General features: G+C 45.1%; 2 protein-coding genes across 4 annotated transcripts; both read left to right on the top strand.

Annotated features, from left to right (window-relative positions):
• Positions 1-71: 71 nt before the first annotated feature.
• LOC310792514 (uncharacterized protein) lies at positions 72-8,701 on the top strand. Of its 3 annotated transcripts, XR_014553489.1 has the most exons (10): positions 145-212; positions 1,033-1,229; positions 1,570-1,659; positions 1,997-2,092; positions 2,166-2,276; positions 4,593-4,710; positions 4,830-5,643; positions 5,760-5,818; positions 5,929-8,174; positions 8,492-8,701. XR_014553489.1 is itself a non-coding variant. In XM_083654194.1 (9 exons), exons 1-9 carry the CDS (start codon positions 179-181, stop codon positions 7,470-7,472), a joined length of 3,063 nt encoding a protein of 1,020 aa, XP_083510320.1. In that variant the 5' UTR covers positions 145-178; the 3' UTR covers positions 7,473-8,701. The 3 variants fall into 3 exon arrangements, 2 of the variants coding, with proteins under 2 accessions (XP_083510321.1, XP_083510320.1); XM_083654194.1 differs by having other exon boundaries at positions 5,929-8,701; XM_083654195.1 differs by lacking the exons at positions 1,033-1,229; positions 1,570-1,659; positions 1,997-2,092; positions 2,166-2,276 and having other exon boundaries at positions 72-212; positions 5,929-8,701.
• A 1,201-nt stretch (positions 8,702-9,902) lies between these two features.
• Positions 9,903-11,273, top strand: LOC310794927 (tetraspanin-7-like; the record flags this gene model as incomplete). The annotated part of the gene is made up of 1 exon (XM_083656960.1): positions 9,903-11,273. One exon carries the CDS (start codon positions 9,903-9,905, stop codon positions 10,980-10,982), a length of 1,080 nt encoding a protein of 359 aa, XP_083513086.1. The 3' UTR covers positions 10,983-11,273.
• Between the last annotated feature and the right edge of the window lie 6,885 nt (positions 11,274-18,158).

Below are 18,158 nucleotides of genomic sequence, written 5' to 3'. Positions count from 1 at the left end.
CTTCCGCGTGTGTGAGCCAACGAAATCTGTCAGTTGAACTTTTATTTTGAAACTCCCACAACCACAACATCCGGTATTGGAAACGGGTGTTTGCGTCCAAACAGCGCATGTTAGCCACCAAGCTAAACGACCTAATTTTAAATTTATTTTTCGCCGTCACAGAAGTCATATTGCGGTAATGGAGGGTCGTGTGTCAGTTGAAAAAATAAATGGTATGTATCTGGATAATGTGTTTCAGTGCTAATGTTAAGCACTTTGTGATTGTTTTGGCCATGACAGTTAGCGGGACCCGTCTATGTAATGGTAATGGTAATGGTAATGGTAAGCACATCATCTGTTAAACGTGTGTCGTTCCCTATGGAGTTTGATTTACCAAATACACGTTACCTCTAGAATTAATGTGTTTTCCAATTCACCTAGATCTGTAAAGTAGCAGTAGTCTGGGAGCAGTTTAAAATCTCCTATGTCTATAAAGTCTTTGGCCCAGCAATCTGATTACATCTGCTAGCTAGCCTGCATAAAAAACATAAATCAGAGAGATTTTCCGTGCCATTATCTCGGGTTAGCATATTGATAGCCAGATGTTACTCATTGTGAGCAAACAGGTTTATATAAGTTGTTTCAAATTAAACTGAGGAGTGTGTTACATTACCAACATAAGGCCCAATTATACTAAATTTTCATCCGTAAATAAGGGCGTCCGTTTCAAACAGTGTAATCGTCACTGCCCACATACTTCCATGCGTCTTTCACGTTGGTATCATGTTAAGCAATACATCCACCAGTGGGCAGTAGAGAGTCAAATGCATGAGTGTGTGTGTAGCTTTGCTCCGTTTCATGCGTATCCGTAAGCTGACAGAAAACGGACGAAATGAACGCAGAGTACGGACAGAAGGCTCTGTCCGTCTCCGTCTTTAACGTTGAGTATAATTGGGCCTATAGTTGGTAGTGAAGCTGCTGGAAGTGCTTTCTGAAAGTGTGCAGTGCTGCCCTCCAACCACCATCTCTCACATTACATATTTACTCATCCAGGCCTCCCCCTTTCATCTCTGCGCTTCTTGGTGCCCCCACTACGGCTACTGTGTGCTGCAATGTGGCAGCTGGCGAAGCAGAAAGATGTGATGAAGTATGAGAAGCTCCAGGAGTTTGTGTTTATGGTGACAGAGGCAGTACCTGGACTGATAAACAACAGACAGAGAGCCCAGCTCATTCTGGGTTTAAGAGCAAGGGTGAGCACTGAGCACTGAGCAGCACTTAAAATGTGTTGTAATTAATGCAATTGAAACTTATAGTCACACGTATGTTAACTTTAACATGTATAACTTTGTTATACTAGGGAAACTGATGACATCACTGTTTATATCAGACATTGTGACATAATCAGTGATGTCATCAGTGACATCATTATTGACCAAAATCATCTTATGACATTGATGATGTAATAGGCAATGATGATGTCATAGGCATTGTGACATCATCAGTGGGACAACAATTGAAACTGACAGAACCCACTTGCTCACTTTTATATAAGGATTTATTTTGCAGTCTTGATTTTTTCTCTCTCTCCAGCTTATTCTTGAGTTATGCAAAGGCTCAAGTCGAGGCTCTGTTGATCTTCAAGTGATCCAGACCTACCTGGATAGACTCCCACTAACCTCTGTAAGTGATCCAGAGCTACCTGGATAGACTCCCACTAACCTCTGTAAGTGATCCAGAGCTACCTGGATAGACTCCCACTAACCTCTGTAAGTGATCCAGAGCTACCTGGATAGACTCCCACTAACCTCTGTAAGTGATCCAGAGCTACCTGGATAGACTCCCACTAACCTCCGTAAGTGATCCAGAGCTACCTGGATAGACTCCCACTAACCTCTGTAAGCACAATACAAGGACCTGTTTGAAACCACATAAAAGCAAATATGCATGCACACTCTTCAAAGTGATATAATGGTTTAATATTTTCCCCATTTAATGACATCAATGCAATCTTTGGCAGTACATCGATGCAGAGGTAGAAACTACAGAATCCACTTTCATCGCGCTTATTCAAAGCCTGTTGAAAGATCCAACTGAGAGAGCTTACTTCTTCCAGGTTAGACACATTCAATTAGACAGATAAAATGGTAAGCGCCGAGGCCATTTGATTAATGAAAGCTGTCTTACAGGAGGTGTTCCCAGTGGAATATGGACCAAAATACGATGCTGCTCTGAATATATTATTGTGGGAGCTGCTCTCTAAACTGGAAAAGCTGTTTCCAGTACCAGACCTTAAACAGGTATTCATTCTAAATCAATGTTAATAAATGTTCATCTTGCGAGAATATCCAAGTGTCTCAAAACGTCTACAATGTTACCAAAAATCACACCCAGGTGTTGAAGTAAGCGGTACAGGTTTGCAGGTCCGACGCTTGTCCTCCACTCCCTCTCCCTCGCTCTCTCTGACACTGTGTGTGTGTATGTGTGCACGCGCGCATGCATGTTTCAAGCCACTCTCTTCATAGCGTGCCAAAGTTTAGCCAATGAGGAAATTAATTCTCCATTAATTTCCAGACGTTTCTTAAACTGTGCGTGTGTGAATGTGTGTCCATGTGTGCATGCATGTTTTACCCATTGATATCGTCCTTGAGACTCTTTCTCTTTTGACCGGTGAGCTGGGGAAGTGGCCTAGGCTAAATTTCATCCACACATCTCGCCCACACACATCCCGTGCTTAAAGGACAGCTTTCCCGTGGGGAATATGAATATATATTAAATCTCACGCCCCTAAGGTTTTCGAATCCGTTGAAATTTTTGAAATTGGTTGTTCACTGCCTGACCTATCAACCATCTCTCACATTATTTCCATGACGCTCTGACGCAAAACGCGTCGGGGCGACAAGTCCAGCCTTGCGGAAGTCGAGCACCTATGAACTACAGTGTTGTGGGCCTGTGCCGCAATGGTCCCGCCTCTAGAGGTCCTCCACGCCCCTTCAGAGGTCTTGAAGAAAAACAAAAGGCAGCCATCTTTTTCCACCGCCTAGCCTACGGTAGCTAATATTAGCTTTCCATAGCTCCTTGCAAAGAGACCATATCTCGGGAACGGAAGCACGTACAGACACGGGACTGGCGGCATTGGAAAGCTCGTCAAATTTTACATCTAGTAGTAGGTGCGTTGAAGTAACGAAATCAACGCTGAGCAATGTACCCGTTTTTACACATTTTTACATGAAATAGTTACAACATCAGATGCGCGTAACTCCTTGGAAAATGCCTTAAAATGCATGAAAAAAAAATTATGAAGACATCTCCCGACATAATACTACGGTTTAAATTTGGTGCAATTTGGAGGCAATTTTATTTTTTATTTTTTCTTGTTCTACTAAATGTTTTTATGTCGAAGCCTTCTTCTTCTTCTTCTTCTTTGACTTTTATGGCGGTTGGCAAGCATATATGTGCATTACCGCCACCTACTGGAGTTTGATATCAGCCAAATGCCTGAGGGGTGGGCGTGGAAACGAAGGCCACGCGAGCCCAGTGCATTGTGGGAAATGTGGGATTTCGGGTCCCCGCAAAAGCATCCCTACAAATATTTCCTTGATAATATAGATGTAGAAATTACGATAACCATTGTATTATCTTAGTTTAAATGTCATTTTATGGATTTCCGTTTTGGAGCCTAACACATTTGTTGTTGCTAACTATCGATAGTCAGTAGCCGTGCTGGTCAAGCCATATTATTATTATTATATTATAACATTGTTAACGTTGTTACGAAATGCCATAATTCTCGGTGGTAATGTCGTTGTTGAGTTGTTTTTATCAAGATACAGCCTACGTGTAATGCAACGCACCACAAAACAAGTGGGGGCTAGAATGACTGTGCTTTCCGACGTGAGGGCTGGCTTGACTGCAGTTAAACACTGCAGTCAAGCCAGCCCTCACGTCGGAAAGCACGTCATTCTAGCCCCCACTCGTTAGCAACAACAATTGTTGTTAGGATTCCAAAACGGAAATCCATAAAATTACATTAAACTAAGCTAATACAATGGTTATCGTAATTTTTACATCTCTATTAACAAGGAAATACTTAACTTTGTAGGGCTACTTTTTTCCTCCTTTCGCCGCCATCTTCCATCTGAATGGATCTAGCTGATGACACGCAAGGGATTCTGGAATCGCACTCACCGCCAAGTGTGGTCGTGGAAAATCTCAAAACTGAGGGCCGTAGAGCCCTCAAACTTGACCCTTAACTTAACAAAGTGAGAATCGGGACAGCACTATCACTTCGCGGGAGTGTGCATTTTTGAGACTGAGGGTTAAGATTGAGGGTTAAGATAGGAATTGGGATTGGGCCTTAATATATATTCATATTCCCCACGGGAAAGCCGTCCTTTAAACACACATAGTCACTTATAGACGCAGCTGCACCGCTTAAAATGGGAAATTGTGTTGTTTAAATATTGTTGAACATTCTCCTGGGTGCACCTTACTAGTGCTCTTGGTTTGTCACTTTATACTGTATGTAATGTTCGGTTTTTCTCGTGTCCATATGTCTATGTGCTAATGTTACAGACAAATTAGTGTTTAGTGAAATGATTCTGTTGTGATTCTAGACCGTAGCATGGCTGGGATCAGCCCCTTCAGTGTTGGAGGAATGTGTCCAGTCCACACCTGAAGAGCTGAGCTTACTCTACCAGCACCATAAGAGTTCAGGGCTCTTGAAAATGCCATGTAAGTGTCCTAAGTGTGAGGTAATTTTGATTGCCATAATGCCAATTTATTATGTTGCCTTTTTTTATTTCCCCTCCCCAAAAGCAACTGCAGCCGACTTGTTTTTTTGTTTTTGATAGATGGCCCCTCATCCACCATCGGTACCTGCATCATGTCTGCTTTATCCATCCCTCCCTCACAAAAAACAACGGCTTCTGTTGGACTGGAATCGATGCATAACTATGCTAACACACTGAATCCCATTGCTTTTGTTGGAGCAGACCAGTATAGCGTAGTGACGGTCTACACTGAAGTGGAAGTTGGAGCATCTGAGGTGGGTGAAGAAATAGTTGAGTCGACTGAGGAGGTGCAAGTCCAAACAGATTTCTATGAAGCAGAGATAGTGGCTGTAAGCGAAGATACCACTAGTGGTGGAGACGTGGAGTCGCTGAGCTCACAGACGGAAGAAGCAAGTGAAACTGTGGATATCGCTAAAGCACTGGAAACCTTGACAAAGACATTTGCATTAAGTAAGGAGGCCCTTGATCAAGATGTTCCAACAGGCAAGCTTGATGATTCAAATACTGAGTCTCTGAACTATGAGATGGAGACGGAAAGTGCACCAGATGGAGGAAGAACACATGAAGAAAGTAAACAAATTGACGAGCAAAGAGAAAACCGAAAAGAAGATTTGCAACCTGGAGGCACAGAGAGGAATAGCAGCTCTGAGTCTGAATCTCACGCACAATTGAGGGATGAAGATGAATCCTGTTGTGTCAGCCAAGAGATGGCAGATGCCTCCTGTGAAGTTCCTGTCTCTCCAGCAGAACAGTCTACCTCCTCAGCTAGTGTGAGCAGATCTTCTCCTCTACAAATGAAGATTTCCCCAAGTTGGCACTGGCAGGAGGAGGAATTCAAGAACTCTTCAAAAGAAAATAACGGAGTAACAAAAATGTACGAAAAGCATTTATATTTTAACTGTGGAGTCCCCAATCTTTCATAATAATTGAACATTTTGATTCATACAATACATAATGTATCATATATTTGTATTTTTTGTATTTCACCAGGAACAAAGTTGATGTATCAATTGCTCCATCTGTGATAGCAATTAAAGGAGTCGACACAGGTAACCGAAAAGGCCTTGAAATTAGTTTGACATGCAAAGAAAGGTATCTTGAAAATGTATCTTTTGCTGTACACATTTCACTCACTATTTTTAAATATTTTGTTTTGTAGATGAATCTGGGGAGATGACCTCTATCATCTTCACCTGCCAGCAGTGTCCCTTCCATAACTCAGATGAAAATAGCCCACCTCACATCCACATGCAAAGTGTTCCCACAGACGAGTACAGGACTATAATGGCTGCCAAGCAAGAAGGAGCTGAATTTACAGCATCTCCTTGCAGCACCGATCAAATATATACATCAATTAAACTCGTCCCTACAGGACATGCAGAGCAGGACAGAGCAGAAGAGCCTGACAGTCAAAGCATGAAAGAAAACACTGTTGGTGCGTCTCAATCCCAAGGCAAGCGGAAGGCCCTCACATGTGAAACATGCGGGAAGACGTTTACCAGGACGTCCGACGTGCGGAGACACCAGCTCACTCACACTGGGGAAAGACCCTTCCACTGCTCACAGTGTGACCGCACCTTCCAGCACTCATGGGATCTGGCCAAGCATGAGAATAAGCACCACGGGGCGGCCATCTCCTTCTCCTGCCAGCTGTGTGGGAAGTCCTTCGCCAACCTCCGCGCTTTAACTGTCCACCACAAGAAAGCTCACACCGGAGAGAGCCAGCTTCCTGAGATCTGCTCCATCTGCAGCCAGAATTTCCCCTCTTCCTCTGAGCTGCTCAAGCACAGGAAGTCCCACGGACCCAGCCAGCACTACATCTGTCAGCAGTGTGGCGACGGCTTTGACTCCCTGCTCGCGCGCTCCCTGCACCGGCAGACCCATCAGGTCAAGCATCAGTTTAAGTGCCCACATTGCGACAAGACGTACACTCGCAGGTCTGACGTAAAGAGGCACCTAGCAACCCACACAGGGGAGCGTCCTTACCAATGCAACCAGTGCAGCAAACGCTTCTCCCTCCGTTTCATGCTTATGAAGCACCTCCACATTCATACCGGCGAGCGGCCTTTCCAGTGCTCGCACTGCCCAAAGCGCTTCACTATGGTGTCCATCCTGGCCAGACACGAGAGGATGCACACAGGGGAGAAGCCTTTCCTTTGCTCCCAGTGTGGCAAGGGCTTTCTGTCCCAGGGTGAGCTCTCCAAGCACCACAGGTCGCACGTGGACGACAGGCCATATTCCTGCACTCAGTGTGACAAGTGCTTCAAGAGCAAAAAAACCCAGCAGGAACATCTTTTCTCACACACCGGCGCCCGCCCATACCCGTGCACCTACTGCGGGAAGGGCTTCACCAAACCGTATGCGCTGACCAGACACAACCTCATTCACACAGGAGAAAGGCCGTTCCCTTGTGGCCACTGTGAGAAGACGTTCCTCACCCTCAGCGAGGCTCACCTGCACCAGAGAATTCACACGGGGGAACGACCCTATCCCTGCGGCATGTGCGAGCTCAAATTCAAGAGCTCCTCGGAGCTGGCGCGACACAAGCGCCTCCATTTAGATATGAAGCCGTTGAAACCTTACTGTGAACAGTGCATGGAAACGTTCACCTCCAAGGCCAAACTGAGGAAACACATGGAGACGCACACAGAGGAGGGAGAAGCAGCCCAATCTTTGCACTCTGAAATGGAAGAATCCAAATAACTGAATACGCGTTAGTAACTCCATCGCAATGGCTAAATGGGTGGAACTGTGAAAAAGAATGTCTATTCATGTTCAAGTTAAACTGATGAAACCATACGGTGGAACAGAAATTGAAACCTTGTTATTCAGTTCAGGAACAGGGATACATGTCCACAACACCATGTCTCAATGATGGCATTTTATATGCATTATGATAGCACTGTAGTCACAAGCGGTCACATGTTGCCCTGTGGACAAGGACAGTTTGTTGTTGTTACTGTTTAAACGCTTAGAGTAAATGACTCTGACGTCTGTCAAGACATTTTGCATTCTTAAGCCTGAATCATGTTGACTGAAATCGTGTGTGTTTTAGGCTATAAATGCAGCTTTTTTGTATCACCTTTGCCTTGGACGTTGGAAATGGGAAACTTCCTGAAAGCAAACCATAGATGAACATTATTGCACTCCTTTGACTCACAGTAACGGCCTGTTTCTTTCTCCGTTTTGTTACTTTATGTTCTATTAAAATAGTGTTTCAAGGAGTGGCAGTGGGTGCTCTGTTGAAATGTGAAGGTGCATGTGTCTGCTGATGCATTTCCTCCTGACCTGTTCTGTCCAGAGTGCACATCAAACTCAGTCAGCTGCTGTTTATAGACCAAGATTCATGATCAACATCATAAACATAACCTCATTTCCTCTGCTGTGGATTACCAACTGTCTATGGTAAAAAAAAAGACTGTACTCTACTCATCCTACTCACTGTTGGATATGGCAAACATTTGAGAAATAGAAATTTGAGCTATTGTGGTCAATCAATTCTCATTGATCTGTTTTAAGCCAGGGGAAATATGATGTGCTGCTTTTTCTGTGTCCCAAACAATAGAAAAGTAATCATTCGTTAATAATTATTGTAGAGAGGAAAGCCTTGAGTGTCAGACCAGACTGCAGTTCTCTCTCTCTCTCTCCCTCTCTCTCTTTCACAATACATATTTCTGGCATCTTTGTAATATTTTGGGGAATTTTCATGCTTTATTTGACAGGGAGATAGTTACAGAGAGACAGGAAGATATGGGCGAGTGCGGGGTGGAGTACATGCAGCAAAGGACCGTGGGCTGGATCGGAACCGTGGTCGCTGCAGATCCTTGGTGCCCCCGGACTGCAATTCTGTAGAGTCTTCCTGCTCCCCAGACAATCAGATGTACAGAGGTATTCATTCCCCTCTCTGTCACCATGACATGTGGCTGTTATGGTTGTCCTTTTAAAACAACCTTATTTCATGAGTGCATTTAATTATCCAAGGCTTTAATTAGGCCTGATTGGGTGGGGGGTTGATTGTAGGGAAGCAGGTGCAAAGCAGGAACGACCAGGATAAAGATGGATGTAACATTTAGCAAGGGACCAAAAAAAGTGTGATTACAGTGGTGACCATAAGGATAGCTTGAAATTGGCTTTCTATTTTTAGCATGGGGTATGGTATTTAAAATGTATTTTTATCCATTGGAAAGAAATTAACATGGCTGAAGGAGTAGATCATTCAAAAATAATTGGAGTTGACATAATCTGAAATATTAGAATACATGTAAATTCAACCAAGTTTTTTAGATTGAACCCACCAACATTAAAAAATCACTTGTTGAAGAGATACCTGGCCAAGAAAGATGTTTCATGACAAAAATAAAGTCATACAAAACGTATTGTTGCTTCAGCTAATTAACCTATATTATTAATTTAAATGAGTTTGACCATTACCCCATCTATACCCCGATCTACTACCTAATGTAATCTTAATTGATTTTATGTCATTGTTTGCACTATAATATTTTGCCTGTTGCTTCACAAAGGCATGTGTGAACATGCTAATCTGTGTGAGTATATATATATATGTATGTCCTTGACTGAAAAGAATATAACATAAGCATGGTCTTTTTGTCTTTACATTATAAATGTTAGACTTGGGGACATAAAAAGAAAATGTAAAAAAAAAAAATCACATGCACTCTATAGGCTTTTTTTGTCGGCTCATTGAGTCTCCAAATGGACCATAAACCAAATGAGTGTCTCCTCCACGCCGAGAGAGGGTGTCTTAAGTCCGTCCCACAGCAAACTGCTAGGCTTGACCAGAGCGAGGGATGCCAGCAAGCCAGCGGCTGTAGGGATGTGGCTATCATCATAGGAATTTAGAGTATCGGTGACCATGCAGGTGGAACGAACGCCCGAAAAAAACAGATAAATAAGGTGGAAGCAAGGCGGCTGCGGATGCAGATAACGACAGAATGCGACGCCCATCAGCGTGATTTACGGTCCAGTCAGCATTGTTGGTGGCGGATTAATAAGCGGTCATAAAGAATTGGGAGGGGGTTTCTTGTGTGTTGCAGGAGAACAAGAGAGAGGGGGAAGAAAGAGAGAGAGTGTGAAAGAGAGAGGGAAGTAGATAAAGCCGGAGTGAGCACCATGAGCTCTGCACTGCCTTATGACTCCCTGCCTGCTCGCTCGAGTCCCAGCAGGCGAGGTTTGGACTGGGAGCGCGAGCAGCTAGCGGTCCGAAGGCTGTCTTCTCCGAGGGCTCTGGACCTGCTCTCTCCTCCTCCTCTTCCCCGGCGACCCTCTGCCATCCCTGGGTACCTGCGCTCACCCTACCAAGAGCGGCAGGAGCAGCAGCAGCGTCTCTCCCTGTCCGTGTGCTCAGAGGCCTCCCTGGCGCCCCGAGCTCCCCGCCCTGCAGGGGGCGCTCCACCCTGCTGCCGCCCCGTAGGAGTCATGCACCTCTTGCGCCTGGGTCTCCTGGCCTTCAGCTGCGTCTTCTGGGCGGCCGGCTTGGCCATCTTCACTCTGGGCGTGTGGGCGCAAGCTTCTCTGGAAGACTACATGCTGCTGTCTGCCAACCGCTACCCCAACGCCCCGCTCGTCCTCCTGTCGACGGGGGCGGCCGTCACCGCCTGGGGCTTCCTGGGCTGCCTGGGGGTGGCGGCCAACCTGCCCCGTATGCTCAGGGCTTACGGTTTCTTTCAACTGGCTGCACTCATAGGCGGGTTGGCTGCCGGACTCTCCGGCCTCTTCTACCGCGAAGACATCGCCGGAGGGTTTCGCAGCGGCTTGCAGCGCGCGGTGGCAGGCTACGCAGAAGACGAAGGCCGCGCCGATGCTCTTGACAGCCTGCAGAGGGTGCTGGAGTGTTGTGGAGCCGACGGTTGGCGCGACTGGATCTCCTCCGACTGGGCCGTCCGAGACATGGCCTTCTCGCCCGTGGAGAACGGCACCCTGGTGTCACTGCCGGACAGCTGCTGCGTGAGGCGCAAGGGCTGCAGGAACCGACTTCTACCATCAGAGAGCGATAGTGAAGGAGTGGCAGCTGCAGGGATCCATCCGCACGGCTGCTTCCGGAAAGTGTTCAGTTTTGTCAATGACAACGTCTTCCACATTGCGGCCACTGTGTTGGGATTAGCCTTGACCCAGATAGGAGGCATTGCCCTAGCTTGTCTGCTGGCCAACAGACTGCAACCCAGACAACATCGAGCTGTAGGAGCACATTAATGATCAGTTTGAAAATTAGACAACCCACACCAAGGATCAACCAACTTGATGATTAGGGTTTGGACCAAACAATTGGCCTGGTTAAAAGCATCCTGTTAACATGATCTCACATTCTGTTTCGCTCTACCTATCAGTCTGGACTCCAAGCCGTCCAGTCATTTCAGTGGGTGGGAGTACTTGCCTTGACAGACAACTCCTTCAGCCAATCAGCGTTGCAAAATCCAGTCCTTAAGGCCAATCAGCGTTGGATCCAGTGAAATCCACTCGGAAGAATGGCGAAAATAGTCTTGTTTGTTCTTGGATTAATGTATATCTTATGTAGTTTTCTTGCTTTGTTTTGTTGGTTGTTGTTTTTGTTCTTTGTGTGGGATATGGGATATGAGAGTCATGTATGTCTTGTAATTACCTCATGTTCTCTTTTAAAGATAATAATAAAAAATAAAAAACTTTTCCGCCTACAAATTGTGCTGGTGCATGCTCTTGATCTTGTTTCGTTGTTGTTATTGAGTCTGTTTCTACAATAACTGCACTTATGGCTGTGTTTATTCTACAAACGTTAACATTACTGCTCGTTTGCTGCGGGTGCCGCCATTACTGTTTTGCCAGGTGCATCCCTGATTGGCTGATTACATTGTCAACTACGAGGCAGGGCCCTGATTGGCCCGTGGACTTTGTACTTTCTGAAAATTGCTGGGGGCTGGAGTCCAGACTGAAAGAAACAATGTGAGTTCACGTGATCAGGATGGTTTACCAGACTACTAAACAATTTCTTGTTTTCTTTCCTTTAAACAATGTTGCCGGAACGTTTACCAGCAATTTGATTCTTCAGACAATTGAGGTTGGCTGTATTCAACAGATGTTTGTCTTGATTCATTTAGTTTTTGTATTACACACATTTACACTATGTGCTAGAAAGTGTTACAAGAAAAGAGTGTAATAATGTATTTATTATCTGTGACATTTGTGCCTTGGGCTACATTGTTGTTGAGTCATTTAGACATCTGAAAAGCTGTAATTATTTTTACTCTGTGTTGAGTGATTGGTGAGAGATTTGGTAAGATTATTGCTGCATCAAAACTGTTACATTCAGAGATGTCCCTTTGTTTCTAGTCTCTGTGCTCTGATGCAGAGCTTAAATAACTGAATTTGACTCAACACTTTAAAACATTAATTATAAAATGCTCAGATGCATTGGCATGATACCGATGTTGTGCAGACCAATGCAAGCATGAAACAATGATATGTAATAGTATTTAGATCAAAATGACCTCATTCCTTTTTGTTTGTGGGATGATAAAAACAAATCTACAATGCTTTTTCACAACATCAAACTAAATTTGATTGAAGAAGGAATGTAAAAGTGCTTTTCTTTCTAATATGAATTTGTTAATCTAGCCGTCACAATGTGTTCTTTCGATATTTTGCATTTGCATTAAGATGGTACAATGGCATCATTCACAGAGGAGTTGATTTTCCTTCGCGGCCCCATCCACCCTCTTTCCAGACACATCATCATACATCTCACCTTTCCAATTAAGGACAAGGCATTTTTATTGCTCTTGTAATTGCATTGTACTTGTATTATATATCCAACATACAGTAATGTGTAATCCATTCTAATAATATCCAGCAGTGGGAACAAGCATGAGTGAAACTGTGGCCATTATCTGACTGACAGTAAACAAAACAAAAATAATCGTTGCCTCATTATAGAAAATGGTATTGAATAGGCACTGGGAATGGGAATTTCATGGTCTGCTGATTTTCTGCCCTTGAACATAAAATATATGGCAGCAGCATTCTTGTGATGTAGGCCTAATAATGTTGATAGTCAAGTATGTGAACTTGAAGGCAAATCTAAAGTATTTATCAAAAAGAAATAAAATGCTTTAGATAAATGCTTTTGATATAGTTGAGTATGTAACGAATATGTCATATAGTTGAGTGTGTAACGAGTATGTCAGATATAGTTGAGTATGTAAAATTGAAGGCAAATAGTATGTAATGTTATCTAATAAACGTCTTGTTGCTTGACTGAATCACTGAAGTAGTTCTGTGTGATCTTATTGAGACAGACTCAGGTATTTGAGAAGCCAAAATGTCCATGTCGTGAGCACATGTGTGGCTTTTCAGGAAGTGTTTCCTCTTTAAGCCGTAAAGAAGCAGCAAATCTGTCCCTTATCCTGACAGATGACAGGTGTGAAGCTCCCATCTGCATTTTAGAGACCGTAGAAGCAGGCTTGGTCTTTATTTGATGACAAAGGCCGTACTGGAAGTGTGTCAAAGTGGTAAATTGATTCTCTGCACTGGGAATGGTTAGATTCCTACAGAGACCTCTGGCCAGGCGATCCTGAATTATGGTTAACTCAATGACATCTCATTTCTACCAGCTGAGACAAAGGACATTAGATTTGCCCTTGAAGGAAGACTAGAGATGGACTCACCACTAGGCATGATGGAAAAACAACAGCCAACACACAAAACTAAACGCAATATTGATTGCTTTATGAACCAGAAAGCAGATGACCTATATCATTCAAATTAGTTAATCAGTTTGGATTAATGCATGTGTAATAGATTTATCACTGCCCCACAGTTTACCTTAGGCTCAACGCCTAAATACAGTACATCACGATTGAGAGAGACAGACATCCGACCACAGCCTTTACACACAATGAATACCATGACCCAATGATGGTATTGATTGGCCTACATGATGTACTAACGTGGCTTCTGTCTGATCATTATCCTTATTTAACCTATTTTGCCTGACTTCATCCCCACCAGCAGTTTCATCATACAAAAATGAGCTCTGAATGTTATTCAGCAACACCTGGGTCAGGGAAACCGCAACATTACTCATATGTGTGAAAACTATTTTGGGGTAGGGCATAGTCCAGGTCCTTATGTATTTTCGTTCAAAATTTTTGGAGAGTTTGTAAACTATACATTTTTGGAAAGCTTAGAGTGTGACGAAACACAAAACCAATGTTGCCATTTTTTTCAAAGTCACTATGGTGGCCATCTTGGCCTTTCAAAATGGCGACCACCAAAATTAAACACCTGCACTGGAAATCCCTATATGACCCAGCAATGTAGTTTCCTATGAGCTTTTATGAATGGCATGTCATCTATAGGGAGAGTGGATGAAATTGAACTTCACACCGTCTTATCTTCTTCCCGTGCGCTATGCCATGACGGCCCTTTTTCGTCCGAAGGTCGCACCGCAGTGCTTCGTTGCAGCAAGGACGGTTGTAGGTAGCATTAGTGAGAGCTCAAGCTGAAGCGAAGTAAAACGTAGGGGTTGTGCAACAAACCCCTACGTTTGTTGCACTGGTGGTTTTAGCGTAACCTATGTGGGGTTTGGCATAACCTTCGTTATTTCGAATCCCACATAGGTTACGCCAAACCCCACATAGGTTACGCTAAAACCACCACCGCAAAGCGTCCTACCTGCAGTTGGCCAGTCGGCAGGAAAGTATCGCGGGACTTTACGAGACTTGGTGACCGAGATCACGTTTGAGGCAATTTGATCCCTGGGAGACTCCAGGAAATGGCCTGGGGTGAAATATCACTCTGGTGGTTCTTGAGGGATCACATTAAGACCATATGTGGCGAAAACGGGAATAAAAATATCTATTTAAATGCAGGAAAGACAGGCTCACACTTGGCCCCAAATCAGCTCCATTTTACAACTGACTTGGACGCTATTGATCTCAAAACAACGCTAGGACGGCCAGAAACGCCGCGGACATCGCTGGGTGAGTGGCCAAATCATAATTATTGCCAGGAGATGGGTCCAGGTTAAAAAAAAAACGAAATTCTCCTTTAACTGGCCTTCATCAGCCTTGAAGTAGCCATTTTTGAGAGGATTTAAAGGTACTTGCTGCTCAACGCTTGCCTGTCCCCAAACATGAGCTTGCACATGTACCCTATCAATGTGCTTTTTCAAGGCACCCTCTGTAGGTGGTAGCCTTTAACTCTCTGCCATATACTTGCAGAACATGTGCCAATGCAGCTCTGGAATGTTTCTTAATGTTTCTTCCTTTTGGGCAGTAGGCAGCACACACAAACCTAGCCAAGCATTTCTGTTGTTCCTCCGTTACTCTGGAGTCATCTGAAAGCTTCCGTACTTTAGCATGCATAGTGCACAGACTTGAATGCTCTTACCTTTTATTCCATAAAAGTGAACCTTTCGAACCACCCAGGTGACGTGACGGTGACGTGGAACACCGCAGCCGCTCCTGAAGGCATCACCTGGCCGAACCCTGTCTGTGATTGGATGCGACCGTCAGCCATTTTGTAGCGGCCCGCCAGACAGGGAACCCCACTCCAAGCATTCAACATTGAGCCAAGTATATACCCGGACAGCAAGGCTGGATAGTGAGAGCTCTCGCTTTCACTCGTAAAACCTGGGTTGTTGCACAACCCCTACGTTTTACTTCGCTTCAGCTTGAGCTCTCACTAATGCTACCTACAACCGTCCTTGCTGCAACGAAGCACTGCGGTGCGACCTAAGGAACGAAAAAGGGCCGTCATGGCATAGCGCACGGGAAGAAGATAAGACGGTGTGAGCAAACGTTGTGCCTACCACGTCCAAGCTATAATACTTCACGAAGGTGTCGTGGGTTGACCATGATGCCGCAGCACACATGTCCTCTACCGATACACTGCGCAATCGCGCCCAAGATGAAGCAACACCCCGCATAGAGTGAGCTTTAATGCCCTCCGGTGGAATCTTCCCAACGGCAGAGTAGGTTAGTGGCCTCAACTATCCAATGCGACAAGCGCTCCTTGGACAGAGGCTTACCTAAAGCCTGAGCTCCATGGCATACCAAGAGCTGGTTAGAAGTGCGCAATGTGCACATCATATTCACATAGGCTAGAAGCGCCCGTACGGGGCAAAGCGCCTGGAGTCTCCTCTCCATTGCATCTGAGTAAGGAGGGTTAAACGCTACCAGATCTATGGTCATAGACCTGAACCCGGCCCTAATGTTCTTGGGCTGGTAAGCGGGGTTGGGGCGAAGCGTGACCCTGCGCTCATCATCAGAGAACACCATGCATGACTGTTGCACCGACAAGGCAATCAAGTCACCAACTCTCTTTGCCGGAAGACAAAGCTAGCAGCAATGCCGTCTTCAGTGAAAGGTGTTTCAGACTGATTGTGTCAATCGGTTCGAAGGGAGGTCCCGAGAGACCCTCCAACACCGTAACCAAGTCCCATTTAGGGAAGACGCTCCTCGTATGGGGGCGAAGCTTGCGGGCGCCCTTCATAAAGCGAGAAACCAAAGACTGGCTTCCCACTGTCTTGCCCTCAGTCTCCATGTGGCAGGCAGAGATTGCGGCCAAGTATACTTTGAGGGACTGTGGCGACTGGCCCGCTTCGTACAGGCCTTGGAGGAAGCAGAGAATGCACTGTATGCCATAATACACTGGATCCAGGTCCTTTTCCGCACACCAGCGCGCGAAGGACTGCCACTTGTGAGTATACTGTGCACGAGTGGAGCTAGCTCTAGCGCTCTGTATGGTCTGTACCACGTTCATCGGTAGGCCCTGGGCTAACAACCGTTCCCCTTCAGGAACCAAGCTGCCAACTTCTACTTGTGTGGGGAAGGGTGCAGAATCTCCCCGCCCGCCTGCGACAGTAGGTCCACTCGACATGGCAACAGCCACGGAGCCTCCTGCGCCAGAGCAATCAGGTCCGCGAACCAGATCTGCGACGGCCAATGTGGGGCTACCAGAATGAGCTGCAGGCCCTGCTGCCTCACCCTGGCTAGCACCTGTGGGATCAGGGGGATTGGGGGGAACGCGTAGAGGGCCTCCCCCGGCCAGACGTGCGGCAGTGGCTTAACGGTGGGTTGTCCCCGAGGACAGAGAACCACTGGGGGCAATGGTGTGCGTGCCGCGATGCGAAGAGATCGACGCCGGCTCGACCAAACTTGGCCCAAATTTGTTCCACCACCTGTGGATGGAGAACCCATTCAGAGTTGTGCAGGTTGCCCCGCGACAACAAGTCTGCGCCCAGGTTGAGGTGGCCCCGAATGTGGGCCGCCGACAGGGATAGCAGGTGAACACGAGCCCACTCGTGGATGTCCGTCGCTAGTTCGTTCAAGGCCTGCGACCGGACACCGCCCTGGCGATTGATATACGCCACCGTGGCAGTCTTGTCCAAGCGTATCAGTATATGGTGACCCAATATCAAAGAAATATCATTCTAAGATGACTAAAACTGAAAGATCTAGCCATTTCCTAATTGTGACCTAATTTTTACATACCTTATGCAAATCATGCAAATTAGGAAATGTTGCATGTCTGCACTATGGTAATAGATGCATTTCTGGACATGACAAACATGGACTTGGACTCTTAGATCGCCTTTCTAGGTTAACTTGAAGCAAAATTTTAGCGATTTGGCGATTAATTAGCTCATTATGCTAATTACTCAAATTGCTCAAGATGCAACTTTTAGAAACCACTTTTAATTTCATCCACTAGGCCTATAGATGACATTTCAGTCATAAAAGATGATAGGAAATAACATTGCTGGGCCATATAGGGGTTTCCAGTGCAGGCGTTTAATTTCGGTGGTCGCCATTTTGAAAGGCCAAGATGGCGACCATAGAGACTTTGAAAAAAATGGCAACATTGGTTTTGGGTTTCGTCACACTCTAAGCTTTCCAAAAATGTATAGTTTACAAACTCTCCAAAAATTTTGAACGAAGGTTGAAATCAGAACATTGGGAACCTGACTAGCACCTGGGTAGCTTTAATGTGCACTGTTTATGACTCGTATTGAATTATACCAAATGTTCATTACGAGGGACACAAAACGGCTGCAGAGGGGTGCTGCCATAATGGCTCAAGGCAAATGATAAATCCATATCAGCTCTATACAGGCTACATCTTGGATAAATGAGATGTATATTTTCCCTCGGCCATATAATTCACAGAGACTTTTCATCTATATTTCATTGTGCTGTATCAAAGACAAAGGCCTTGCTGGCCTCAAGTAACATTGTTCAGTAGACAGGCAACATGAAAATTAAATCTGCCAACAATTTTGAGGTGTATGAGATTTTGTGAAGCAGCCTGTTTTAGGCAAACGACCTACTTGAAGATGAAGTGGATATACGTACAGGGCTATTATACATAATATAGGGCTACATACATTTTAAA

The sequence above is a fragment of the Poromitra crassiceps genome (genome assembly GCF_964638095.1).
Source record: "Poromitra crassiceps genome assembly, chromosome: 2".
Classification (NCBI taxonomy): domain Eukaryota; kingdom Metazoa; phylum Chordata; class Actinopteri; order Beryciformes; family Melamphaidae; genus Poromitra; species Poromitra crassiceps.
The sequence above is the reverse complement of the archived record's forward strand: the minus strand, read 5'-3'. Positions and strand labels throughout refer to the sequence as shown.

Coding starts and splice junctions, on each gene's coding strand:
- LOC310792514 (XM_083654194.1), top strand. CDS start 179: ATGGAGGGTCGTGTGTCAGTTGAAAAAATAAATG. Junction 1,230..1,569: donor TTCTGGGTTTAAGAGCAAGG/GTGAGCACTGAG, acceptor CTCTCTCTCCAG/CTTATTCTTGAGTTATGCAA. Junction 2,093..2,165: donor AGAGAGCTTACTTCTTCCAG/GTTAGACACATT, acceptor GCTGTCTTACAG/GAGGTGTTCCCAGTGGAATA.